The sequence below is a fragment of the Anguilla anguilla genome, chromosome 11 (assembly GCF_013347855.1).
Source record: "Anguilla anguilla isolate fAngAng1 chromosome 11, fAngAng1.pri, whole genome shotgun sequence".
In the NCBI taxonomy this organism is placed as follows: Eukaryota; Metazoa; Chordata; class Actinopteri; order Anguilliformes; family Anguillidae; genus Anguilla; species Anguilla anguilla.
Genome location: NC_049211.1, coordinates 344,582 through 370,880, shown reverse-complemented (window position 1 = coordinate 370,880; position 26,299 = coordinate 344,582). Strand labels below are relative to the sequence as shown.

At 51.4% G+C, this 26,299-nt stretch overlaps 1 protein-coding gene across 1 annotated transcript in view; it reads right to left on the bottom strand.

Annotated features, from left to right (window-relative positions):
* Positions 1-26,299, bottom strand: part of dnah12 (dynein, axonemal, heavy chain 12) — a 56,842-nt gene that overhangs the window by 20,952 nt on the left and 9,591 nt on the right. The window contains exons 12-47 of the mRNA XM_035383358.1: positions 25,661-25,839; positions 25,093-25,228; positions 24,336-24,461; positions 24,035-24,169; positions 23,487-23,680; positions 20,382-20,592; positions 19,951-20,136; positions 19,579-19,779; positions 18,859-19,053; positions 18,375-18,496; positions 17,968-18,250; positions 17,210-17,329; positions 16,266-16,422; positions 15,528-15,700; positions 15,286-15,438; positions 14,338-14,577; positions 13,579-13,824; positions 13,365-13,484; positions 12,723-12,832; positions 11,857-12,040; positions 11,483-11,623; positions 11,270-11,353; positions 10,065-10,253; positions 9,584-9,703; positions 9,044-9,232; positions 8,530-8,681; positions 8,136-8,274; positions 7,491-7,657; positions 5,938-6,193; positions 5,157-5,456; positions 4,444-4,622; positions 3,524-3,716; positions 2,781-2,942; positions 1,550-1,744; positions 551-684; positions 109-271 (exon numbers count right to left, since the gene is read on the bottom strand). Coding sequence (XP_035239249.1) covers positions 109-271; positions 551-684; positions 1,550-1,744; positions 2,781-2,942; positions 3,524-3,716; positions 4,444-4,622; positions 5,157-5,456; positions 5,938-6,193; positions 7,491-7,657; positions 8,136-8,274; positions 8,530-8,681; positions 9,044-9,232; positions 9,584-9,703; positions 10,065-10,253; positions 11,270-11,353; positions 11,483-11,623; positions 11,857-12,040; positions 12,723-12,832; positions 13,365-13,484; positions 13,579-13,824; positions 14,338-14,577; positions 15,286-15,438; positions 15,528-15,700; positions 16,266-16,422; positions 17,210-17,329; positions 17,968-18,250; positions 18,375-18,496; positions 18,859-19,053; positions 19,579-19,779; positions 19,951-20,136; positions 20,382-20,592; positions 23,487-23,680; positions 24,035-24,169; positions 24,336-24,461; positions 25,093-25,228; positions 25,661-25,839 — 6,234 coding nt within the window. The remainder of the gene's footprint in view (positions 1-108; positions 272-550; positions 685-1,549; positions 1,745-2,780; positions 2,943-3,523; positions 3,717-4,443; positions 4,623-5,156; positions 5,457-5,937; positions 6,194-7,490; positions 7,658-8,135; positions 8,275-8,529; positions 8,682-9,043; positions 9,233-9,583; positions 9,704-10,064; positions 10,254-11,269; positions 11,354-11,482; positions 11,624-11,856; positions 12,041-12,722; positions 12,833-13,364; positions 13,485-13,578; positions 13,825-14,337; positions 14,578-15,285; positions 15,439-15,527; positions 15,701-16,265; positions 16,423-17,209; positions 17,330-17,967; positions 18,251-18,374; positions 18,497-18,858; positions 19,054-19,578; positions 19,780-19,950; positions 20,137-20,381; positions 20,593-23,486; positions 23,681-24,034; positions 24,170-24,335; positions 24,462-25,092; positions 25,229-25,660; positions 25,840-26,299) is intronic.

Here is a 26,299-nt window from a genome sequence, read left to right as displayed (position 1 = left end):
AGTGCGATCCCCTGCATTATATCACAGTATTACATCACTGTGGCAGCAGTGCGATCCCCTGCATTACATCACAGTATTACATCACTGCGATCGCCTGCATTGGGGCACCTGGGACTCGGCGAAGGCCAGCTTGTCCAGGCCGTTGGTGTAGCGTTTCTTGGCTCTCATGACGGCATCGCGTTTCTGAGTGAGGAGCTGGCGGAAGGCGGCGATCAGCTCCAGGTAGGAGGTGGGAGTGACGTAGTTGTGGCGTCCCAGTTCAGACAGGAACCTGCGGAGGCAGCACTGGGTCAGTTCTGCAGCACTGAGCGCCGTACGGGGGGGCGGGGGGGGGGCTCATCTGAGGGACAGGTTAATAGTGGAGGTGTGGCTGTACGGGGGGGCAGGGCTCACCTGTGGGACAGGTTAATGGCGGAGGTGTGGCTGTATGGGGGGGCAGGGTTCACCTGTGGGACAGGTTAATAGTAGAGGTGTGGCCGTATGGGGGCGGGGCTCACCTGTGGGACAGGTTAATGATGGAGGTGTGGCTGTACGGGGGGGCGGGGCTCACCTGTGAGACAGGTTAATGGCAGAGGTGTGGAAGGTCTTGCAGAGTATGATGACTTCCTGCCGCTCGTGGTCACTCAGCTCCAGGCTCTCCAGGAACTTGTAGGCCACTCGCTCCAGCGCCTCCTCTGGCCAGGGCTGGAAGTGCACCCAGGGTGTTAATTATCACACGGTGGAGCTGGGTCAAGCGGCTATCCTTAATATTTCAGTTCTGGTGGATTTGGCGACATCTGTGGTTATTGGTGGTCGCAAAAGTCACACTACAAATACCAGGGATCCACTCGAAACTAAGCCATTAGGCTACTACCAGCACATCGACTGCTCATTTCTCTTCGAAGACAATCCAGCTGTAGTGTATTTTGGAGAAAGAAGACTGCCTAGAGACAACCAACAATGCCACCTGACATGGTAATATTGAGTAGCATATCTAACCGAATCTTAAAGATGCTTTGTGGATTTTAGACGCTTGCTATTCCGCATTGGGCACCCAATGTGTGTGGGTCATCGTTTCTGAATACTTGGCAGGATTGTCGCACCCGACACCACCAGTGGAAAACCGCATATGGAGGAGTAATGTCCGAATGCAAACACATTAAATCAATATTTTTACAAATATACAGAGCGGGGAGGGGAGGGGGATTTAGAGCACCTGGGGGGGAGGGGTCAGGGGGGGCACAGAGCCTGGGGGGGGGGGGCACACAGCCTGCCGGCGGTGGTGGGGAGGGTCGGGGGGGGCACAGAGCCTCGGGGGGGGGGGGGGGGGGCACACAGCCTGCCGGCGGTGATGGGGAGGGTCGGGGGGGGGGCACAGAGCCTGGGGGGGGGGGGGGGCACAGAGCCTGGGGGGGGGGGGGGGGGCACACAGCCTGCCGGCTGTGGTGGGGAGGGTCGGGGGGGGGCACAGAGCCTGGGGGGTTGGGGGGCGGGTCGGCGGGGGCACAGAGCCTGGGGGGGGGGGGGGGCGGGGCACACAGCCTGCCGGCGGTGGTGAGGGGGGGCAGACCTGGAACCAGTCGATGGTGCAGCAGTTGATGAGGGAGGGGAACTGGCGCAGGCGGTTGCGGAAGGCGTCGCCGATGGGGCTGAACGCCACCACGATGTGCAGGTTCTCCCGGCAGCGCGTCACGAAGAAGGCGAAGAGCGCCAGCGGGCTGAGCTCTGCGTCCCGGCTGCCCGCCTGGGCCACGGGCCGCACCGCCTGGGGGGGGCCAAGGGGGGGACAGAACTGAGACTCAGACAGCTTAATTCAGTTTACTCCATATTCCCTATAATAATGGTAATAATAATGCTCAGAATCACTGCAGGAAGAATGGCAACAAAACCTCATGTAATGCAAATGTGTTATTAACGTACGCATTCAGCCTACAAGGGCGTGTTTTGTTTTTGCTGATTTAGGCAAAACCTACTCATAGATAGAAATAACACCCTGTTCCTGTTCAGCTGCACATTTTCTCCAATAATCATCATAAGAGCAGGATACAGAAAACACTGGAATCAAACTGAATTCGAAACATAACTTCTGTAAGGCCCACTACCCATTATAGGCTACTACGGTACAAGTGAGGAAAGAAGGTTTATAGTCCAGTCCAGGGGTTCCCAAACTCGGTCCTGAGGCCCCCTGCTCAACCACAATCGCAATTTTAACAAGCTGCTAATTTTTCTTAAGGGTGCTTTTAATGTCTTGAGGGATTATTTACCTTCTTAAGCCACACTGAGCCTATTGATTCACTTCAGTCTTTAAATGGAAGTTTAACCTCTTTTTATGCAATTGTTTTCAATATAACACAATAAGCACAATGTGAATATGGTACTTGTCTTCTCCATGGCACACATAGCTATTTCTGATATAATGTGGCATAAGAGAGTAAATAATCCCTCTAAAATAGAAAAAATTAAGTTTACTGTATTTTTAATACATCTCAATGCTGAAAATATTCCTCGATACAACAACATGTCAATCAACATTCATTACATCGATATTTTATGACATTCCTAATAATCAGTAGTGAGGGAGAGAGAGGAGAGGAGAGAGAAAATGAGAGGGAAAGGAAAAGAGGTGGAGAGAAACAGAGAAGAGAAAGGGCGGGTGGGAGATATAGCTCTATATATATAGAGTGAGATGATATATATATATATATATATATATGTCTTTCAGGGCGGTGGAATGAAAAATGATTGGCTGATGGTAAACGGGGCGGAGCTGAACAGTCTGTCGGTGAGGCTCCTGGTTTTACCTCCATGATTTCCTGCTTCTCATCCACAGCAAAGATGTTGGGCACTTCGCCCGTGTTCAGCAAGCTGTCCACATCCTCCAGGAAGGCCTCCTCCTTAATCTGGGCATCTGTGAGCAGGAACACCGTCTGCTCCCCCTTCACACCGGCACTCTTCAGCAAGCGCTGCACAGAGCACAGCACAGTCACAGCACAGTCTAAGCACGGCACAGTACAGTTACAGTACAGTCACAGCACAGTCACAGCACAGTCTGAGCACAGTGTACTCAGAACAAAGCACAGTTACAGAACAGTACAGTTACAGCAGTCACAGCAAAGTCTGAGCACAGTGCACTCAGAGCAAAGCACAGTTACAGCACAGTAGTTGTAGCACAGTCACAGCAAAGCACAGCACAGTCACAGCACAGTCTGTGCACAGCACAGTAGTTACAGCACAGTCACAGCACAGTCTGAGCACACTGCACTCAGAGCACAGCACAGTAACAGCACAGTCTGAGCACAGTACACTCAGAGCAAAGCACAGTTACAGCACAGTATAGTTATAGCACAGTCACAGCAAAGCACAGTACAGTTACAGCACAGTCACAGCACAGTCTGAGCACAGTGCACTCAGAGCAAAGCACAGTTACAACACAGCTCCATCATTTATGTAGCACTGTGAGGTCATACAAGAAGTGGTTAAGGTGGGAGACAGTACCTTCAGCACTGTGATGTCATACAGGAAGTGGTAACCTAGGAGACAGTACCTTCAGGTCGTCTCTCCACTCGTTCATGCCGTAGCTCTTGGAGATTTCCGGCTGAAAGATGGTCATCTTGGACATGGAGGTGGCGAGCCGTGTGAGCGACTGTCTCCCGCTGCCCCCCACCCCCACCAGGAGCGCGTTCCCCCCCGGCTGCTTCAGAACACGGCTGATCCGGGACAGGTGCTCCAGAACGTACCTGCAGGGGTGGACAGCGCACCGCTCTGCTTACCAAAAACAAGAGCTCCACCGGCTAATCAGTACTCAATAACAATAATAACTCCACAGGCTAATCAATAACACCACAATCAATAATCAATAAAACTCATTAAAAACCAGGAAGACACTGAAACCCTCCAGAAGCTAGCAGAAGAGAGAAAAGCTAGCGCCCAGGCTCTCAGTTCCATTTCCCACCAGCCTGTGCGGTGCCCTCTGACCTGCTGAAGCCCGAGAGTCACATGACCCCGGCACACAGCGCCATACCGGCCGCAGTGCTCAGTGCCCCCTGTCTGCTGGATGGTGTACTGCGGTCAGTACCTATCACAGCAGATTCACATTGCATTCATCTTCAGAGACATTTTAAAGGCAAATGTCTGACTTTAAGGACATTTCTGGCTACGTTTTGGGCTGCAGGTCAGGACAGCCTGGAGTTTTCCGCATACAGACCTTAAGACTCACAGGCAGCAGTACAGGACGTCAGGCTCCTCAGTTGACAGATGCCATTTTTTATTATTTACCCTGACTTTCCAAAAACAGAGGGATATTTGAATACTTTCCTAGACTTTTCCATAACTTTCCAGGATGTAAATGTTTTCCAGGATTTTCCATGGTTTTCTGTCGGTACCCTGCATGTGGCAGGCCGAGCAGAAGCAGTAAAACCGCTGCCTCTCGCGCACTGTTGTGGCAGAGTGCAGACACGCGCTTACCGGAAGATGACCAGGTTCATGCGGTTCTTGTGGGTCTGGTTGTACTCGTCCAGGCAGAGCTCCACCACCTGGCTGAAGCTGTCCATGGACGGCACCTCAGCGTACAGACGCTCGCTGTCCTCCAGGTCGGGGTTCATGTAGTCCCCAAAAAGCAGGTTCCGCATGTCCTCCTCACACAGCTACCCACAACACACGCACAGGGGCGTGCGCGCACACACACACACAAGTGCGCACGCACACACATGCACACACACACACACACATGCACACATGTGCGCACACACACACACGCATGCACACACGCACACACACACATGCACACAAGTGCGCACGCACACACAGACACAGACACACACGTACACACGCACACACAAGTGCAGACACATATGCATGCACACGTATGCACACACACACACACATGCACACACACAAGTGTACACACATGCACACAAGTGTGCACACATGAACACGCGCACACACACACAAACAGGTCAGGTGGACAGCAGTTCAAAAGATTTAGATTTTTAAAAAGTGGATTCAACAGCAGTGTAAATGTCGTCACAATGACCTACACAACCAAAGTACAGTCAAAGTGTATTAGGTTACAGTGTGTTAGGTTACAGAATGTTAAATCATAGTTTGTCAGGTTAAAGTGTGTCAGGTTAAAGTGTGTTAGGTTATAGTGTGTTGGATTATAGTGTGTTATTTCTTACAGGCCTGTTGTCTTGTTTCAGATAGCTGAACACAGCATCAAAGTTCTCTCGGAAATGTTCCTTCACGATGTCGTTCATCAGCTTGTACAGCCACGCCCGGTCCTTGTCGTCCACCAGGCGGTCGTAGAAGACGCGGAAGACCTCGTGCACAAACAGGTGGATCATGGTGTGCTTGCTCTCCAGCGACTCCTTTTGCAGCAGCAGGCAGCCGCGCACCACCCGCGAGAAATCCCGCAGGTTAAAGGTGTAATGCGACTTAGCAGGGGTGGGCAGCAGGTTCTGCATGGCCTTTTTATACACCTGTAACATACACACCTCACAGTCTTACACACCTATAACACACACCTTACAGTCTTACACACCTGTAACAGACACACCTCACAGTCTAACACACCTGTAACAGACACACCTCCCAGTCTTACACACCTGTAACAGACACACCCCACAGTCTAACACACCTGTAACAGACACACCTCACAGTCTAACACACCTGTAACAGACACACCTCCCAGTCTTACACACCTCTAACAGACACACCATACAGTCTTACACACCTGTACCAGACACATCTTACAGTCTTACACACCTGTAACAGACACACCCCACAGTCTAACACACCTGTAACAGACACACCTCACAGTCTAACACACCTGTAACAGACACACCTCCCAGTCTTACACACCTGTAACAGACACACCTCCCAGTCTTACCTGTAACAGACACACCCCGCATTCTTACACACCTTGCATCAGGGTGACAGTGATTAAAAAAAGAGACTCACCTCCATCGTTGCCACGACGATCTGGTTGCCCACAGTGAAGTACTCAGGCGGGAAGGCGCTGTTGCGCAGGTAGAAGCTGACGATGTGGGAGAAGATGTGCACCATGGTGCTGTCGCTGAAGGTGTTGATGCTGCAGATGTTGAAATGGCGGAGGAAGCGGGGGGTGACGGCATTGCGGCCGCCGCCAGGGGGGCCCATGGCTGAGATCAGCTGCAGATCTACCAGGGTGATGGTGGACGTGTCCTTCAGGTCATACCTGCAGCACCCAACCAATCACCATCATACTGACAGCAGGGTGTGTGTGTGTGTGTGAGTGTGTGTGTGTGTGTGTGTCTGCTTGTATGTGTGTGTGTATAGTGTGTATGTGTGTGTGTATAGTGTGTGTGTGTGTGTGTGTGTGGTGTCTGTAGTGTGTGTGTGTATAGTGTGTGCGTGTACAGTGTGTGTGTGTGTGTGTATAGTGTGTGTGTGTTTGTATAATGTGTGTGTGTGTGTGTGTGTGTAGTGTCTGTAGTGTGTGTGTATACTGTGTGTGTGTATAGTGTGTGTGTGTGCGTGTGTATGTGTGTGTATAGTGTGTGTGTGTTTGTATGTGTGTGTGTGTGTGTGTAGTGTCTGTAGTGTGTGTGTATACTGTGTGTGTGTATAGTGTGTGTGTTTGTATAATGTGTGTGTGTGTGTAGTGTCTGTAGTGTGTGTGTATACTGTGTGCGTGTATAGTGTGTGTGTGTGTGCGTGTGTAGTGTCTGTAGTGTGTGTGTATACTGTGTGCGTGTATAGTGTGTGTGTGTGTGCGTGTGTATGTGTGTGTATAGTGTGTGTGTGTTTGTATAATGTGTGTGTGTGTGTGTGTGTAGTGTCTGTAGTGTGTGTGTATACTGTGTGCGTGTATAGTGTGTGTGTGTGCGCGTGTGTATGTGTGTGTATAGTGTGTGTGTGTTTGTATAATGAGTGTGTGTGTGTGTATACTGTGTGCGTGTATAGTGTGTGTGTGTTTGTATAATGTGTGTGTGTGTGTGTGTGTAGTGTCTGTAGTGTGTGTGTATACTGTGTGCGTGTATAGTGTGTGTGTGTGCGCGTGTGTATGTGTGTGTATAGTGTGTGTGTGTTTGTATAATGAGTGTGTGTGTGTGTGTATACTGTGTGTGTGTATAGTGTGTGTGTGTTTGTATAATGAGTGTGTGTGTGTGTATACTGTGTGCGTGTATAGTGTGTGTGTGTTTGTATAATGAGTGTGTGTGTGTGTATACTGTGTGCGTGTATAGTGTGTGTGTGTGTATAGTGTGTGTGTGTTTGTATAATGTGTGTGTGTGTGTGTGTAGTGTCTGTAGTGTGTGTGTATACTGTGTGCGTGTATAGTGTGTGTGTGTGTGCGTGTGTATGTGTGTGTATAGTGTGTGTGTGTTTGTATAATGAGTGTGTGTGTGTGTGTGTGTGTGTGTGTGTATAGTGTGTGTGTGTTTGTATAATGAGTGTGTGTGTGTGCGTGTGTGTGTGTGTGTGTGTGTATAGTGTGTGTGTGTGTTTGTATAATGAGTGTGTGTGCTCCTCACCAGTTGCCGTGGTCAAAGTACTGTCGTAGCAGCTCCACAGGAGGCTGAGCTCCAAACTGCTCCAGCGCCGGCATGTTCATATCGTCCACAAATATCACACACTTCTTCCCCATGGGCGGCCCAAACACACCCTTACGCCTCTTATCCAGACGGGACATGATGATGTTCTGGAAAACACCAGCAGAGAGACAGAGATAGAGGAGTGGAGAGGGGGAGAGACGGGTGGGTCCTGTGGCTCTGGTTAGTGCTGGTGTAGGTGGGACAGAGAGGCCCTTACCTGGCTCTGGTTAGTGCTGGTGTAGGTGGGACAGAGAGGCCCTTACCTGGCTCTGGTTAGTGCTGGTGTAGGTGAGACAGAGAGGCCCTTACCTGGCTCTGGTTAGCGCTGGTGTAGGTGAGACAGAGAGGCCCTTACCTGGCTCTGGTTAGCGCTGGTGTAGGTGAGACAGAGAGGCCCTTACCTGGCTCTGGTTAGCGCTGGTGTAGATGGGACAGAGAGGCCCTTACCTGGCTCTGGTTAGTGCTGGTGTAGGTGCTACAGAGAGGCCCTTACCTGGCTCTGGTTAGCGCTGGTGTAGGTGAGACAGAGAGGCCCTTACCTGGCTCTGGTTAGTGCTGGTGTAGGTGCTACAGAGAGGCCCTTACCTGGCTCTGGTTAGCACTGGTGCGAGCAGAGAAGTTGATGAAAAAGGGAAGGTAGCGGTCCTTGTCCAGGTTGTTCATGAGTTTCTCTTTGACGTACACAGACTTCCCTGTGCCTGTGGGGCCCACGAAGAGCAGCGGCCTTCAAATGAACCAATCAGAGACAACATCACAATCACAGCATTACAACAGCCAATCAGAGGCAACATCACACTCACTGCGTCACTGGAACCAATCAACATCACAACATCACAACCATGAGGTGCCAAAGGAACCAATGAGAGAATGGACACAGTCTGGATAGGGGCTATCTAAGGAACAGTTGGACTGCAGCTTTGCCCCAGGGTAGGGTTGGGTAGGGCAGGGTGGGGCAGGGCGCAGGCGGCGGCCAGCTTACGTTCCATACTGGATGCACAGGTCCATCAGGTAGGTGTAGCGCACGGTGTCGATGGTGGGGACGATGATGTCCTGCACCTTGGTGTTCTTGTCTCCCAGGTTGATGTTCTTGATCGCCTCATTCCAGGGAACCCAACGACCTCGTCCTTTAAACTGAAACAGGCACACAGATTCAGCTGTCTGGAGTCGGACACGTGTGCTGGAACGCACGCACACGCATGTGTGTGACACAGCATCACACTGAACCTCAGAGTAGCGCACACATGCACACACACACGTACGTACACACAAACACATGTACACACACAAACACAGGCACACGCACACACGTGTGTGACACAGCATCACACTGAACCTCAAAGAGTAGTGCACAAACACACACACACCCACACACACACGTACGTACACACAAACACATGTACACACACAAACACACGCACATGCACACGCACACACATGTGTGACACAGCATCACACTGTACCTCAAAGGAGTAGTGCACAAACACACAGTGTACCTCAAAGGAGTAGTCATACACCAGGCCCTTCTCCTCAAAGGGACACTCCCATTTCTCCACCTCCTCAGGAATAGGGTGCTCCTCCATCTTCCCAGAGAGGATTTCCCTCAGGAACTCATCGAACTTCTCTCTACTGTCCGTGTCACAGCTGCCCCCCACAGACCACACCAGGGAAAAGGCAAAAGCCCCCTGCAGCGGGGAGGGGGGAGGAGTTACAGACCCTCACAGACCCCGCGGCCCCAAAACCTCCTCCCAAATGAGAGAAGGACAAAGTAGGCAGCTTTTTAGTGTCAAAATCTGTCAACCGCAGAACCTGTCATTACACCCAACACACAGATCTGCTGGTCAGTGCAGTGGTGAGATCTGCTGGTCAGTGCTGTGGTGAGATCTGCTGGTCAGTGCTGTGGTGAGATCTGCTGGTCAGTGCTGTGGTGAGATCTGCTGGTCAGTGCTGTGGTGAGACCTGCTGAACAGGGTTTTGATGGAAAGGCTATGTAGGTGCCTATCTCACTGTCCCACACCCCAAAGCTGGAGACCCACCATGATCCACATGCGGATGTTCTTGTGGGCGGAGTCTTGCTTGAGAGGTTCTGTCAGCAGCATCTGAAAGAGGCGTGTCAGGGACACCACGGTGTTGCTGTTGTTTGTGGTCACCACTTCCTGTAGGGGGGACGCACAGGGGTGAGTACAGGGGTGAGTTTAGGACTGAGTATAGGGGTGAGTTTAGGACTGAGTATAGGGGTGAGTTTAGGACTGAGTATAGGACTGAGTATAGGGGTGAGTTTAGGACTGAGTATAGGACTGAGTATAGGGGTGAGTTTAGGACTGAGTATAGGGGTGAGTTTAGGACTGAGTTTAGGACTGAGTATAGGGGTGAGTTTAGGACTGAGTATAGGGGTGAGTTTAGGACTGAGTATAGGGGATACTCTAAGGGCGAGTATAGGGGTTACTCTCAGGGTGAGTACAGGGATGAGTATAGGAGGGGTGACTCTCAAAAGAAACCCCTAGGGGCGGGACCCACCCTGCAGTGTTTCCGTAGCATCCTGAGTGACGGGGGGATCAGCCAATAGAAAAGCTGTGTGAGGAGGGCAGAGTTGTTTGGGGCCTGCAGCAGCTCAGGCAGAGTGTTGAGCCAGGAGGTGAGGAGGGGCTCCCAGCCCAGCTGAGACGGCTCCATGTAAATCATCCCACAGCGGCTCACTGTGGCCGGCTGGACAGGCACAAGCAACCAATCACACGATCAATATACACAAACCAACCAATCACACGACCAATATACACCAACCAACCAATCACACGACCAATATACACCAACCAACCAATCACACAATCAATATACACCAAGCAACTAATCACACAATCAATATACACCAAGCAACCAATCACACAATCAATATACACCAAGCAACCAATCACACAATCAATATACACCAACCAACCAATCACACAATCAATATACACCAAGCAACCAATCACACAATCAATTACACAACCAATCAATACACCAACCAACCAATCACACAATCAATACACCAGTCAATCACACAACCAACCAAGTGCAGGTGAGGGTGTGGTCAGACAGGTGTGCACTGCAGTTGAGGGCGTGGTCAGACAGGTGTGCACTGCAGGTGAGGGTGTGGTCAGACAGGTGTGCACTGCAGAGGTGCGTTCAAGTTCAGCGAACAGAGGCGAATGTTCGTGGCGAACATGATTTCTTTGAACAGTTCAATTTGAACAGCTTTTTACGAACATTCCAAATTGTTTGCATTAAACATTTCAGACATGGCGACAAGAGTGTTTGTACTCACAGCCGCTTCTGTGATCATCAATGATAAAAAAAAACAATAGCTAGCTAGCGAACAATAATAACATTGGCTAGCGTTAGCAATAACATTATTGAAAAAACTGATCACACTGTGGCATCTTCAATTGAAATATGCATCTGGGAACATTTCCCTCAGTCCAGCGTCCATTTTTGTTCGCGGCAAAATACCTTTACAGACCGTTCGCTTATGTTTGCAAACGTTCGCGGTGAACACAAAGCTAACAGAAAAAAGTTTGAAATAGTTTGCAAACGTTTGCAAATGTTCGCCTTATTCGCTGAACTTGAACGCACCTCTGGTGAGGGCGTGGTCAGACAGGTGTGCACTGTAGTTGAGGGCGTGGTCAGACAGGTGTGCACTGCAGGTGAGGGTGTGGTCAGACAGGTGTGGTCTCCACACGTACAGAGGCCTGGGACAGGTCCATGGCTTCAAAGATCAGACTCATCTGATTGGACATCTGGATGATTTCTCCACTCATCAAGCACAGCTGTCAGGGAAACAATAAAATTCACAGATTCATATTCACACATTCACAAGCACAGCAGTCAGAAACAGTAACATTTACACGTTCATATTCACACATTCACAGCCGTGAGGACGGGGCCAGGACTCCTGCCTTTTTGTTGTCGTCCAGCACTGTGTTCATGCTCTCAATCCACAACGTGTCGATGGGTCCGTCAAACACCACCCACTTCCTGTCCGGCGTTTCGGAAGAAGCAAACTCCCGAAACATGTTGGCCACGATTCCGTCAGCCCACTGCGAGAGAACAGAGGGCGGGGTCAGAGAAGGCGGGGTCACATTCTGGGCTAATCACAAGGCTGTTTTGATCAGCTGCAGTAGCTCCTCCCAGTGCTGTCCCAGAAGCCCCTGCGCTGGCAGCTGTCAGCACAGACACACCCCTACCTCAGAGGCCCCGCCCAAGACACGCCCGATCGGCTCCACACTGAGCAGAAAAGGGGGGGGGTCAGAGTAAACGCAGCGTCCCTCACCTCGTGGGAAACGGGGTCAAACTGCCCGAACAGCTGGCCCATGGTGATGGATTTGGGGTTGACAGTGCGGAACAGGACTTTCTCCTCCTCGTTGAACCCTTTCTCGTTCATCAGCGTGAGCGTGTCCGCCAGGACGTGCAGCACTTTGGTCTTTCCCGCAAAAGGCTCTCCCACCAACATAAACCTGCCCGCACACACACACACACACACACCCGCACACACACACACACACACACACAGAAACACCAGCACACACCAGCACACACCAACACACACCAACACACACACACACACACACCCGCACACCAGCACACACCCGCACACACACACCAGCACACACACACACACACACACACCAGCACACACCAGCACACACACACACACACACCCGCACACACACACACAGACACACCAGCACACACCCGCACACACACACACACACACACACACACACAGACAAACCCGCACACACACACGCACGCATGCACACACACACACACACACACAGACACACCAGCACACATACACACACACCCGCACACACACACACAGACACACCAGCACACACCCGCACACACACACAGACAGACACACCAGCACACACCCGCACACACACACAGACAGACACACCCGCACACACACACAGACAGACACACCAGCACACACCCGCACACACACACAGACAGACACACCAGCACACACACACACACACACACACACACACACACACACACAGACAATGTGCTAAAAGTACACATATGGGGCTAACTCTACAGGCACATGTTCATGTATGGAGCTGATTAGGATTGGTCTGTCGGTTGGTAATTAACATGTTAACGTGCATGTCTCTGGATCTGGGCACTCACCCGTGTCGCACGATCATCATCTCGTACGTCTGAATCATCTTTTCCACAAAGACCTGCGTTGGCTGCACATTGTGGTTCTGACAGCATTCACTGGCACATTGCAGGAAGAGCTGCGATTAGCAACACAGAACAGGAGAAAGTTATTGAACGGGAGAAAGAGTGAACAGGAGAAAGAGCGAACAGGAGAAAGAGAGTGAACAGGAGAAGGAGGGTGAACAGGAGAAAGAGAGTGAACAGGAGAAGGAGGGTGAACAGGAGAAAGAGAGTGAACAGAGAAAGAGTGAACAGGAGAAAGAGCGAACAGGAGGAGAGTGAACAGGAGAAAGAGTGAACAGGAGAGAGTGAACAGGAGAAAGAGAGTCAACAGGAGAAGGAGGGTGAACAGGAGAAAGAGAGTGAACAGAGAAAGAGTGAACAGGAGAAAGAGTGAACAGGAGAAGGAGGGTGAACAGGAGGAGGGTGAACAGAGAAAGAGTGAACAGGAGAAAGAGAGTGAACAGGAGAAAGAGTGAACAGGAGAAAGAGAGTGAACAGGAGAAAGAGTGAACAGGAGAAACAGCGAACGGGAGAAGAAAAGAGGAGAGAGTGAGCTTCCTGTTTAAGCAGGGTTAACCGGGCTGTGCTCTGGGGAAACTCACTGACCTGGTAGTCTGCCACAGGCAGGGAGATCCCGGGGAACAGGTCACTGGTGATCCCGTTAAACAGCGGGATGTCATGAGACAGGAACTTGGGCTCGTTTACGTCCTTAATTGAGCGAAGTAGCTAAAGGTACAGATAAGTAAAAAGAAAGTCACTTCAATAAACTACATAAATATATATACATACAAATATGAGGCATTTCATTTAAACCTCTTACAAGGATATCTTCATTCTCATCTGGGAACTTTAGTTTAAGGTTTCCGGCAGCCACCAGGACAGCTTTGACAGCGCGCATGCCGTAATCGTAGTGGAACTGGGAGGACAGCTGCTCAGAGCACAGTCTGTAGGTCATCACGATCTTCACCGACAGCGGCTTGGCATTGAGGAACCCGTAGGAGTACAGCGAGATCTCTGCTATCAGCGCGTAGTTAGGGACCATCATGGCCACCGTCCTGAACAACACCTGCAACACGACAGCAACCAATCACAGGACTGCGGCGCAGGACAGCAACCAATCACAAGACTGCTGCAACAGAACAGGGACCAATCACAGGACTGCTGCGCAGGACAGCAGCCGTTCACAGGACTGCAGCAGCATTCAACCAATAGGAGAAAGGAGAGGAAAAGAAGAAAAGGGGAAGATTAGTGAGGAAAAGGCTAAAAGAGAGTATGAAAAAAAGACATTAAGGAAAAAGGCTGAGAGGAGGAGAGGAGGGTCCTTCAGGCTGAGAGGAGGAGAGGACCTTCAGACTGAGAGGAGAGGAGGAGAGGAGGGACCTTCAGGCTGATTGGAGGACAGGAGAAAAGGAGAAGAGAAGGAGAGGAGGAGAAGAAGAGAAGAGGAGGACAAGAGGAGAGAAGAGGAGGGACCTTCAGGCTGAGAGGAGTAGAGGAGGGGAGGAGAGGAGAACAGGAGGAGAAGAGGAGAAGAGGAGAGGAGAACAGGAGGAGAGGAGGAGAGGAGAAGAGGAGGGACCTTCAGGTTGTCGGGCAGCTCAGAGCGGCCAGCGTATCCTGGGTTCATGGTGATGGCCACGAAGCAGTTGGGGTTGAGGCGAAGCTCGGTGCCCTCGAAGTCGAAGCTCTCCATCTTCATCTCGATGGCCCGCTGAATGCAGAGGATCTGCTGCGCCACCACCGACAGCACCTCCAGCTCGATGCGGTTAAACTCGTCAAAACATGCCCAGGCCCCCGATGACGCCAGGCCTTTAAAAAACTGCCAGAACAAACCAACCAATCAGCCGCCTTCATTTGGCAAACTGACTAATCACAAAAACGTTTACAGAATCTGCTAATTTTTGTCATAACAGGAACTCTTCTGGAAACAGCATCAACATCTGTACACGATGCATCCTTCAGTGGTACAGCGAATGGGTGTTACTGTGTACAGGTGTACAGGGTGTGGGTGCTACTGTCTGCAGGTGTACAGGGTGTGGGTATGACTGTGTACAGGTGTACAGGGTGTTGTGTGACTGTGTACAGGTGTACACGGTGTGGGTGTTACTGTGTACAGGTGTACAGGGTGTAGGTGTGACTGTGTACAGGTGTACAGGGTGTAGGTGTGACTGTGTACAGGTGTACAAGGTGTGGGTGTGACTGTACAGGTGTACAGGGTGTGGATATGACTGTGTACAGGTGTACATGGTGTGGGTGTGACTGTGTACAGGTGTACGAGTGTACAGGGTGTTGGTGTGACTGTGTACAGGTGTACAGGGTGTTGGTGTGACTGTGTGCAGGTGTACGGGGTGTTGTGTGACTGTGTATAGGTGTACACGGTGTGGGTGTGACTGTGTACAGGTGTACACGGTGTGGGTGTTACTGTGTACAGGTGTACAGGGTGTAGGTGTGACTGTGTACAGGTGTACAGTTGTACAGGTGTACTGGTGCACAGGTGTTTAGGCGTACAGGTGTGTGGGATGCGTACCTTTCCCATGGCGAGGTAATCCAGGCCGTCGGAGCAGTTGAACACCACGCACTGCACAGCCAGTGCTTTGGCCAGGTCTTTGGTGGTCTCAGTCTTGCCCGTACCTGCGGGTCCCTCCGGGGCCCCGCCCAGACTCAGGTAAAAGGCTCCAATCTGTAAGGGGACGGGGAGGGAGGAGTCAGCGCTGAGGCTGCGCGGCATCGCGGCTCGCCGTGTTCCAGCTGCGCTTCTCGGGGCTTTACCAGCGTGCGGTAGCATCTGTCAGTCAGCGGGGTGATGACCAACCGCGGGCAGTTGCCCAGGTACTCGTAGGCGTATTTGACGTCACAGTTGATGATGCGGACGCGCACGTTCTCGTTGTCCCAATAGTAGCGTAGCTGAGCCAGCCACTGGAAGTCTGTCTCATGGGACACGCCTGACAGGAGGAGGATGAAACAGCTGAGAGGTGAGAACACTAACCCACACACAGAGGATCACACCATATGACTGTATGACCATAGAGCTGAGAGTACTAACCCACACACAGAGGGTCACACCGTATGACAGTATGACCATAGAGCTGAGAGTACTAACCCACACACAGAGGATCACACCATATGACTGTATGACCATAGAGCTGAGAGCACTAACCCACACACCGAGGGTCACATCGTATGACTGTATGACCATAGAGCTGAGAGTACTAACCCACACACAGAGGGTCACACCATATGACTGTATGACCATAGAGCTGAGAGTACTAACCCACACACCGAGGATCACACCATATGACTGTATGACCATAGAGCTGAGAGTACTAACCCACACACAGAGGGTCACACCATATGACTGTATGACCATAGAGCTGAGAGCACTAACCCACACACCGAGGGTCACACCGTATGACTGTATGACCATAGAGCTGAGAGGTTACACCACTAAGCCCGCACACCAAGGGCCACACAATGATGAAGGATCTTTACGATTACGTTTTAAGGTACCTTTCTCAATCATCTCCATGACAACATCTCTGGCATGCACATCGATGGTGACCAGAGCACCCAGGGTGGTACGCGTCTGTTTGGGCAGCTTCCCTCTCACCAGCTCCACAATATCATTCAGCTGCTCCTGCAGCTGCTGGTAGTACAGTGTCAGACCCTGTAGAGAAGCAGGATCAGTGTTACAGCGTCAGACCCTGCAGAGAGAAGCAGGATCAGTGTTACAGTGTCAGACCCTGTAGAGAAGCAGGATCAGTGTTACAGCGTCAGACCCTGCAGAGAAGCAGGATCAGTGTTACAGCTTCAGACCCTGCACAGAGAAGCAGGATCAGTGTTACAGTTTCAGACCCTGTGGAGAAGCAGGATCAGTGTTACAGCTTCAAACCCTGCACAGAGAAGCAGGATCAGTGTTACAGCTTCAGACCCTGCAGAGAAGCAGGATCAGTGCTACAGCGTCAGACCCTGTGGAGCAGCAGCAGGATCAGTGTTACAGCGTCAGACCCTGTGGAGAAGCAGGATCAGTGTTACAGCTTCAGACCCTGTGGAGCAGCAGCAGGATCAGTGTTACTGCTTCAGACCCTGTAGAGAGCAGCTACTCTGTGGAATCCACAGTCATCTTCACCAAATACATAAAATGGACATGTTGAGATATTATGAAATGTATTAGTAAATGAAACACATTTCTATGATTTTAATATTTTACATTTATTTAGCAGATGCTTTTATCCAAGGCAACGTACAAAACTGCATATCAAGGTCATTGGAACAACTACAAAACACAGGTCCGATAAGGTACAATACTCATTTTGTACAGTTAATCATAGCCTTTACAATATTTTGATATATATTGTATTCTACCAATTTAAAAAATGTAAATAACTATTAAATGTACGTTATTAAAATGAAACCCATTTTCAGCACATACTGCCTGCTAATGAAAAGCCCACCTCAGGCCCACTGCCTATGGCCTCGTGCACCTCCAGGGTCCAGAACATCTGCGACGTGCACAGGACCACCTGACCGGGCCACTCCCGGACCCAGGCGCTCCGCGCACTCTCTGGGTAGGCCTGCAGCAAGAGAGCATGCGTCACCAACACAACGCCCCCATTTATATAGCGCCTTTACCCCAAGCAACACAGTAACACAATTACACAACACATTCATATTTATATAACCCCTCACAGGAAGAACTCTAAGGGCACAGGCACATGGTGTGTCAAAGAGGACAGGTACAGGTGTGGGGCGTGTCTGAGAGGAAAGGTGTAGGGCGTGTCTGAGAGGACAGGTGCAGGGCATGTCTGAGAGGACAGGTGCAGATGCAGGGTGTGTCTGGGAGGACAGGTGCAGGTGCAGGGCGTGTCTGAGAGGACAGGTACAGGTGCAGGGCATGTCTGAGAGGAAAGGTGTAGGGCGTGTCTGAGAGGACAGGTGCAGGGCGTGTCTGAGAGGACAGGTGCAGGTGCAGGGCGTGTCTGAGAGGACAGGTGCAGGGCATGTCTGAGAGGACAGGTGCAGGGCATGACTGAGAGGACAGGTGCAGGTGCAGGGTGTGTCTGAGAGGACAGGTGCAGGGCGTGTCTGGGAGGACAGGTGCTGGGCGTGTCTGAGAGGACAGGTGCAGGGCGTGTCTGAGAGGACAGGTGCAGGGCGTGTCTGAGAGGACAGCTGCAGGGCGTGTCTGAGAGGACAGGTGCAGGGCGCTCACCTCTTTGGAACGCCTGACCTCATCCCGTACGCTGCGCAGCATGATGTCCTCCACCTGCACCAGCCACTTCTCCACCGCGCCGCGAGCGTCAGAGGTGGAGATGCGCTCCAGCAGCTCCACCCGCTCGCCCTCGCTGCTGTACATGGCCTGGATGTCCAGGTTGGGCAGGAAGTCCAGCTTGGCGATGCCCTCAAAGCACTTCTTCAGGTGAGGCTGCACACGCAGGGGGTCCTTGGTCTCAGACAGAATCTCCAGCATCTCGTCGTTCGACAGGAAGAAGAACCTGCGTCCGAAGGAACCGGAAATGCAAATTAAAAAATAATTCTAAATGAAATGCTGCAGCAGTGTGTGTGAAGCTGTACGGTATATGGACTTCAGCACTGAGTATTCAGGCAGGGAGTTCACACCGTGGGAAGAACAGTCTTTTCTTCTCCAGGTAAGCGTTCAGCCCTTTCATGATTTTATCCAGAAGCTCGTTGGAATCCTGCAGTTTCTCCAGCAAGCCGGGCAGCGATGTCGCTGGCAGAATCTGCAATCACAGCACAGACGTCAGCTGCCACACATGCAGCGGGCTGCACAGGGGTCACGCGAGGATTGTGGCTCCTGAACATGGCACTATATGTAAAATTCACCATGCTAATTTAAATGCACAGTATGTTAATAACATACTGGGTACTACAGACTCTAACACAGTGCCCTGACACAGACTCTAACACAGTGTCCTGACTCCTGACACAGACTCTAACACAGTGTCCTGACTCCTGACACAGACTCTAACACAGTGTCCTGACTCCTGACACAGACTCTAACACAGTGCCCTGACACAGACTCTAACACAGTGCCCTGACACAGACTCTAACATAGTGTCCTGACGCAGCACAGGGAGCACACCTTGGGGTCTTTAACGCAGTGCTTCATGACCTCCCTCCAGTGTGCGCTGACGGTCTGGAACAGACGCCCCTCCTCAGGCATCTGCTGCATGATGTCCTCAGAGGAGAAGATGGGCTCCAGGTACAGCCACTGCGCCTGCACCTTCAGCCACTCGTCTATGGTGTCCTGGATCCGAATCAGCCTCTCCTCCCACACCTGCAGCCCACACACCACACCAGGGTAGGGTGAGGTTAGGGGTGGGGTTGTGGAGTGGGGTTGTGGGGTAAGGGGTTGGGGTTGTGGGGTAGGGTGGGGTTATGGGTGGGGTTGTGGGTAGTGTTGTACGGCATGGTGGAGTTAGGGGTGGGGCTGTGGGTGGTGCTGCAGGAAAGGGTAGGTTAGGGGTGGGGTTTTGGGGTTGGGGTGGGGAAGTGGAGTAGGGTGGGGTTGTAGGTAGTGTTGTAGGGCAGGGTGGGGTTAGGGGTGGGGTTGTGGAGTGGCATTGTGGGGTAAGGGGTGGGAGCTGTGGGTGGTGCTGAGGGTAGGTTAGGGTTAGGGGTGGGGTTTTGGGGCTGGGGTGGGGTTGTGGAGTAGGGTGGGGTTAGGGGTGGGGTTGAGGGTGGTGTTGTTGGGCAGGGTGGGGTAGGGTGGGGGTTGTGGGTGCTGTTGTTGGGCAGGGTGGGGTTAGGGGTGGGGGTTGTGGGGCAGGGTGGGGTTGTGGGTGGTGTAAGGTCAGCGTACCCTGATCTGTGCCTCGAAGGGTTTGATGAAAGGAGAGCCACGCATGGTCTGAGTTTTTACGATCTGGTCATCCAGCATGGTCTGGATCTCATCCACGGAGGTGAGGATGGACACGCCCGACTCCCGGTAGGGGTGATGGCTGAAGGCCACAGTGTCCCACATCTCCACCATCGTCTGCATGGCCTTTTCCAGAGAGAACTCCTGCAGGACGGGCAGGGGGCACATCACAGTGTAAACGGCCATCACACATGACGCTAAGCAGGGCTTTGCACACAGTTCATTTATCTGTGAAACTATGCCATCAACAATGTCATAATGAAGAGGGGTGGGTTTTAAGCAGGGTGGTCAGTAGGGTGTGTAGGGTGACCCCACCTTGCTGGCGGCAACGCTGATGACCTCAAACTGCTCCAGGTAAGCGGAGAGGTTCTGTTTGAGCAGCTTGCGTAGGGTAGTGCCCGAGTCAGGCGTCAGGTCGTAGCCCACGATGCTGGACATCTCCGTCCAGTGCCTGGCCCGTATCCCAGGGTTACACAGGGTACACACCATGGGAACGTTTTCCTGGAGATACAACACTGGGGCTCAGAAACATCATAATGCTACTCGTACCTTACTGAACCCGTGTTCAGCAGTTGTCTACGACCATGAAATGCACTTTTTTTGTACGTCGCTTTGGATAAAAGCGTCTGCCAAATGAATGTAATGTAGTGCCGTCTACTACTATTCCTGTGTAAAGTGTCTGCAGTGTTCACACACATGCAGTAACCAGGCGGTTTGAGCAGAGTCATTCCGTGATTCTGCTGCACCTTGAAGTCCTTGACTTGCTCCATGACTCCGGTGCACATGAGGACAGACGGGCCGTCCTCCACCGTCCCTGGGGGTCGCCGAGCTTCCTGCTCCGCCTTTTTCTGCTTCTGCCGGAAGAACTTGAGCATCTTGTACACCTCCCTGAAGAACTCATCCACCTCCACCTCCATGCTCTCTCCGTTCAGATCCTGGAATGACCCATCCATCCACCTGCACACCAAGGCAGAGGCAACTCTGTCTAGAATTCCATTGCTGAGTCTTGGTTCATATTTGATCTGCAATTAATAGTTTGACTGTTCTGAGTTTTATGAGCCGGGCATGTTATGACCTGGTCTAGCGTCAGACCATGACTGGGTGAATGATAAAGGAAATGAGTGGGGAATAGGTAAGGGAAACGTACTGCACACCGACCAGTAACTCTGATCCTCATCTGCCTATGTGCTGTGGTATGATGCTACTGTGGTGGTGTGGTATGATGGTGCTGTGGTATGATGGTACTGTGGTGCTGTGGTATGATGGTGCTGTTCATGATGATGCTGTGGTATGATGGTGCTGTGGTGCTGTGGTATGATGGTACTGTGGTGGTGTGGTATGATGCTGCTGTGCATGATGATGCTGTGGTATGATGGTGCTGTGGTGCTGTGGTATGATGGTGCTGTGGTGCTGTGGTATGATGGTACTGTGGTGCTGTGGTATAATGGTACTGTAGTGGTGTGGCATGATGGTACTGTGGTGGTGTGGTATGATGGTGCTGTGCATGACGATGCTGGGGTATGATGGTACTGTGGTATGTAAATGTAAATGGACTGCATTTATATAGCGCTTTTATCCAAAGTGCTTTACAATTGATGCCTCTCATTCACCAGAGCATTTAGGGGTTAGGTGTTTTGCTCAGGGACACTTCGACACACCCAGGGTGGGGCTCGACCCGGCAACCCTCCGACTGCCAGACAACCGCTCTAACCTCCTGAGCTATGATGGTGCTGTGGTGCTGTGGCATGATGGTACTGTGGTATGATGGTGCTGTGGTGCTGTGGCATGATGGTACTGTGGTATGATGGTGCTGTGGTGCTGTGGTGCTGTGGTATGATGGTGCTGTGGTACTGTGGTATGATGGTGCTGTGGTATGATGGTACTGTGGTATGATGGTGCTGTGGCATGATGGTGCTGTGGCATGATGGTGCTGTGGTGGTGTGGTGGTGTAGGGGTATGATGGTACTGTGGTGGTGTGGTGGTGTAGGGGTATGATGGTACTGTGGTGGTGTGGTATGATGGTGCTGGGGTATGATGGTGCTGTAGTATGATGGTGCTGTGGTATGATGGTGCTGTGGTGCTGTGGTATGATGGTACTGCGGTATGATGGTGCTGTAGAATGATGGTACTGTGGTATGATGGTACTGTGGTGGTGTGGTATGATGGTGCTGTGGTGCTGTGATATGATGGTAATGTGGTGGTGTGGTATGATGGTGCTGGGGTATGATGGTACTGTGGTGGTGTGGTGGTGTGGTATGATGGTGCTGGGGTATGATGGTACTGTGGTGGTGTGGTGGTGTGGTATGATGGTACTGTGGTGCTGTGGTATGATGGTGCTGTGGTGGTGTGGTATGATGGTGCTGTGGTGCTGTGGTATGATGGTGCTGTGGTATGATGGTACTGTGGTGGTGTGGTATGATGGTGCTGTGGTGCTGTGGTATGATGGTGCTGTGGCATGATGGTACTGTGGTGGTGTGGTATGATGGTGCTGTGCATGATGATGCTGGGGTATGATGGGACTGTGGTGGTGTGGTATGATGGTGCTGTGGTACTGCGGTATGATAGTACTGTGGTATGATGGTGCTGTGGTGCTGTGGCATGATGGTACTGTGGTATGATGGTGCTGTGGTATGATGGTGCTGTGGTATGACGGTGCTGTAGTATGATGGGACTGTGGTGGTGTGGTATGATGGTGCTGTGGTATGACGGTGCTGTAGTATGATGGGACTGTGGTGGTGTGGTATGATGGTGCTGTGGTGCTGTGGTATGATGGTACTGTGGTGGTGTGGTGGTGTGGTATGATGGTGCTGTGGTATGATGGTACTGTGGTATGATGGTGCTGGGGTATGATGGTACTGTGGTATGATGGTACTGTGGTATGATGGTGCTGGGGTATGATGGTGGTGTGGTGGTGTGGTATGATGGTACTGTGGTATGACGGTGCTGTAGTATGATGGGACTGTGGTGGTGTGGTATGATGGTGCTGTGGTGCTGTGGTATGATGGTACTGTGGTGGTGTGGTGGTGTGGTATGATGGTACTGTGGTATGACGGTGCTGTAGTATGATGGGACTGTGGTGGTGTGGTATGATGGTGCTGTGGTGCTGTGGTATGATGGTACTGTGGTGGTGTGGTGGTGTGGTATGATGGTGCTGTGGTATGATGGTACTGTGGTATGATGGTGCTGTGGTATGATGGTACTGTGGTATGACGGTGCTGTGGTATGACGGTGCTGTGGTGATGTGGTGGTGTGGTATGATAGTGCTGTGGTATGATGGTGCTGTGGTGTTGTGGTATGATGGTACTGTGGTGGTGTGGTGGTGTGGTATGATGGTGCTGTGGTATGATGGTACTGCAATATAATGGTGCTGTGGTATGATGGTGCTGGGGTATGATGGTACTGTGGTGGTGTGGTGGTGTGGTGGTGTGGTATGATGGTGCTGTGGCATGATGGTGCTGTGGTGGTGTGGTATGATGGTGCTGTGGTGCTGTGGTATGATGGTGGTGTGGTGGTGTGGTATGATGGTGCTGTGGTATGATGGTACTGTGGTGGTGTGGTATGATGGTGCTGTGGTGCTGTGGTATGATGGTGTTGTGGTATGATGGTACTGTGGTGGTGTGGTATGATGGTGCTGTGCATGATGATGCTGGAGTATGATGGGACTGTGGTGGTGTGGTATGATGGTACTGTGGTGCTGTGGTATGATGGTGCTGTGGCATGATGGTACTGTGGTATAATGGTACTGTAGTGGTGTGGTATGATGGTACTGTAGTGGTGTGGTATGATGGTATTGTGTTATGAGTAAATGCATTAAGTCCTCTGACTGCAGGTGTAGTACCCCTGTCCCTCACCTCTTTTCTGTTTTCTGCCATTTGAGGATCAGCCCAAACAGCTTGTGGTAGGGCTCCATGCTCTCCTTGATGGTCTCCAGTGCGGGGTAGGCGGTCAGATCCCACTCGTAAAGAGTCTCTTCCTTGTTGATGAAGGCGATGGCGTCCTCTGCTTCCTGGAGCCGCTTCTGGACTGCTTTCACATCAGCTACATACTGCAGGCCAACACAGAATTTTAGACCTGCTCAGCGTTTACTGAACATCCAACACAGAACTTTACACCCGCCCTGCGCATACTGAACATCCAAAACAGAACATTACACCCGCTTACTAAGGACATGCTGTGTGTATGAGTGTAGGGTGTTGTGAGGACATGCTGTGTGTATGAGTCTGGTGTGTGTTGTGAGGACATGCTGTGTGTATGGGTCTGGTGTGTGTTGTGAGGACATGCTGTGTGTATGAGTCTGGTGTGTGTTGTGAGGACATGCTGTGTGTATGAGTCTGGTGTGTGTTGTGAGGACATGCTGTGTGTATGAGTCTGCTGTGTGGAGTGGAATATGTCCCAGTACCTGCTGCATCATTTCCAGCTCACAGCACTCTGCAAACTCCTCCAGTCTGTTACCCAGCTTCTCCAGCTCCAGAACCAGCCTCTCCCTGCGGACCAGAAGCTCTTCCTCCCCTTTACGCTTCGCGCTTAATAAAACCTGCAGGGGGCGACATAACACCATGCTCCTGCCACCTTATCACACACACGACTTCACTATCCTTTACTCCATAGACACACAGTCATTTTGCATCACCCCATACACACAACATGCTTCTGAACACAGTGGGCCCTGTCAGGGTAAGGACTGAACGCTGTTACCACACCTCATCACCGAGGTCAAAGACAGGCAGCATGTTCCTGGGCCACAAAAGCACAGTGGAGTTCAGCTCCAGATCTTCAGGCTCGAATAGGTGAAGATCCAGCAAGATGTTCAGCCGACGGTGTGTCTCCTAGCAAAGGCAAGAGCGACACATTATCACACACACACGCGCACGCGCAACACACACCTGTGCATCTCACACACATACGCGCACGCGCAACACACACCTGTGCGTCTCACACACACACGCGCACGCGCAACACACACCTGTGCGTCTCACACACATACGCGCACGCGCAACACACACCTGTGCGTCTCACACACATACGCGCACGCGCAACACACACCTGTGCGTCTCACACACACACGCGCACGCGCAACACACACCTGTGCGTCTCACACACACGCGCACGCGCAACACACACCTGTGCGTCTCACACACACATGCGCACGCGCAACACACACCTGTGCATCACACACACACATCAGTTATAGACCTGTGCATCACATACACTGCACACAATCACCTGCTTATCCAACACACACACACAAACACACACACACACATATTCATATCTCCAGTATTATGTAACAGTGTGACAGTGCATACAGACATACAGCACCAACCCAAACACAAATGCATGAATTCATGTGTGCTACAAATGCCACGGGGGACCCAAGAGTGTGCTGTGTGTGGCAGCACAGCCTGTTTGTAGCACATGATGCTGGGAGGGGTAATTGTGGTTTGGGGCACTCCTCACCATTATTTTGACGTAGAGCTCCTCCATGCCCTTGGTCCTGGAGTGGCTTATGAACGCTGCCAGTGCAGTCATCTCCTCTGTCGTCTCTGGAACCTTCAGAACCTTATCCCGCATAACCTCAAATTCTCTACACAACCTACAAACACAGTAAAAGGGTATTCTCCCAACTACAAACACAACAGGTGCAGCATGGCTGGTGTAGTAGGGCTGGTGTAGCATGGATGGTGTAGCATAGCTGGTGTAGCAGGGCTGGTGTAGCATGGCTGGTGTAGCATGTCTAGTGTACCATAGCTGGTGTACCATGGCTGTTGTAGCATGTCTAGTGTAGCATAGCTAGAGTAGCATAGCTGGTGTAGCAAAGCTAGTGTAGCATAACTGGTGAAGCATGGCTAGTGTAGCATAGCTGGTGAAGCATGGCTAGTGTAGCATAGCTGGTGTAGAATGGCTAGTGTAGCATAGCTGGTGAAGACTGGCTACTGTAGCATAGCTGGTGTAGCATGGCTACTGTAGCATAGCTGGTGCAGCATGGCAACTGTAGCATAGCTGGTGTAGCATGGCTGGTGCTCACTTCAGGTTGTCCTGCCGTTGTCTGATCACCACCTGCTCTAGCAGGATATGAGCAAAACTGGCGGCTTTCTTGGCCAATCCCTGCTTCAGCTCCTCACAGTCCAGCCGCACCAAAGGGAAGTGAGCCACTGTGGGCAAGCTCATGATCTCCCGCGACAGCATCCGGAACTCCTCCTCCAACTGAGAAGCACACACATACACATACACACACACACATACACATACACACACACACATACACACACACACACACACATACACATACACACACACACATACACATACACACACACACATACACATACACACACACACACACATACACATACACATACACACACACACATACACACACACACATACACACACACACATACACACACACACATACACACACACACACATACACATACACACACACACATACACATACACATACACACACACACACACACACACACACACATACACATACACACACACACATACACACACACACATACACACACACACACACACACACACATTAATTAATCTCTTTCAGAAGTATGATTATTGTGTGACCGTGAAACCTGTATCACTTCACTATCAGTGTTCGATTCACTGAAAAAGGGTCACTGTTGGACAGGAGACCCTCTCC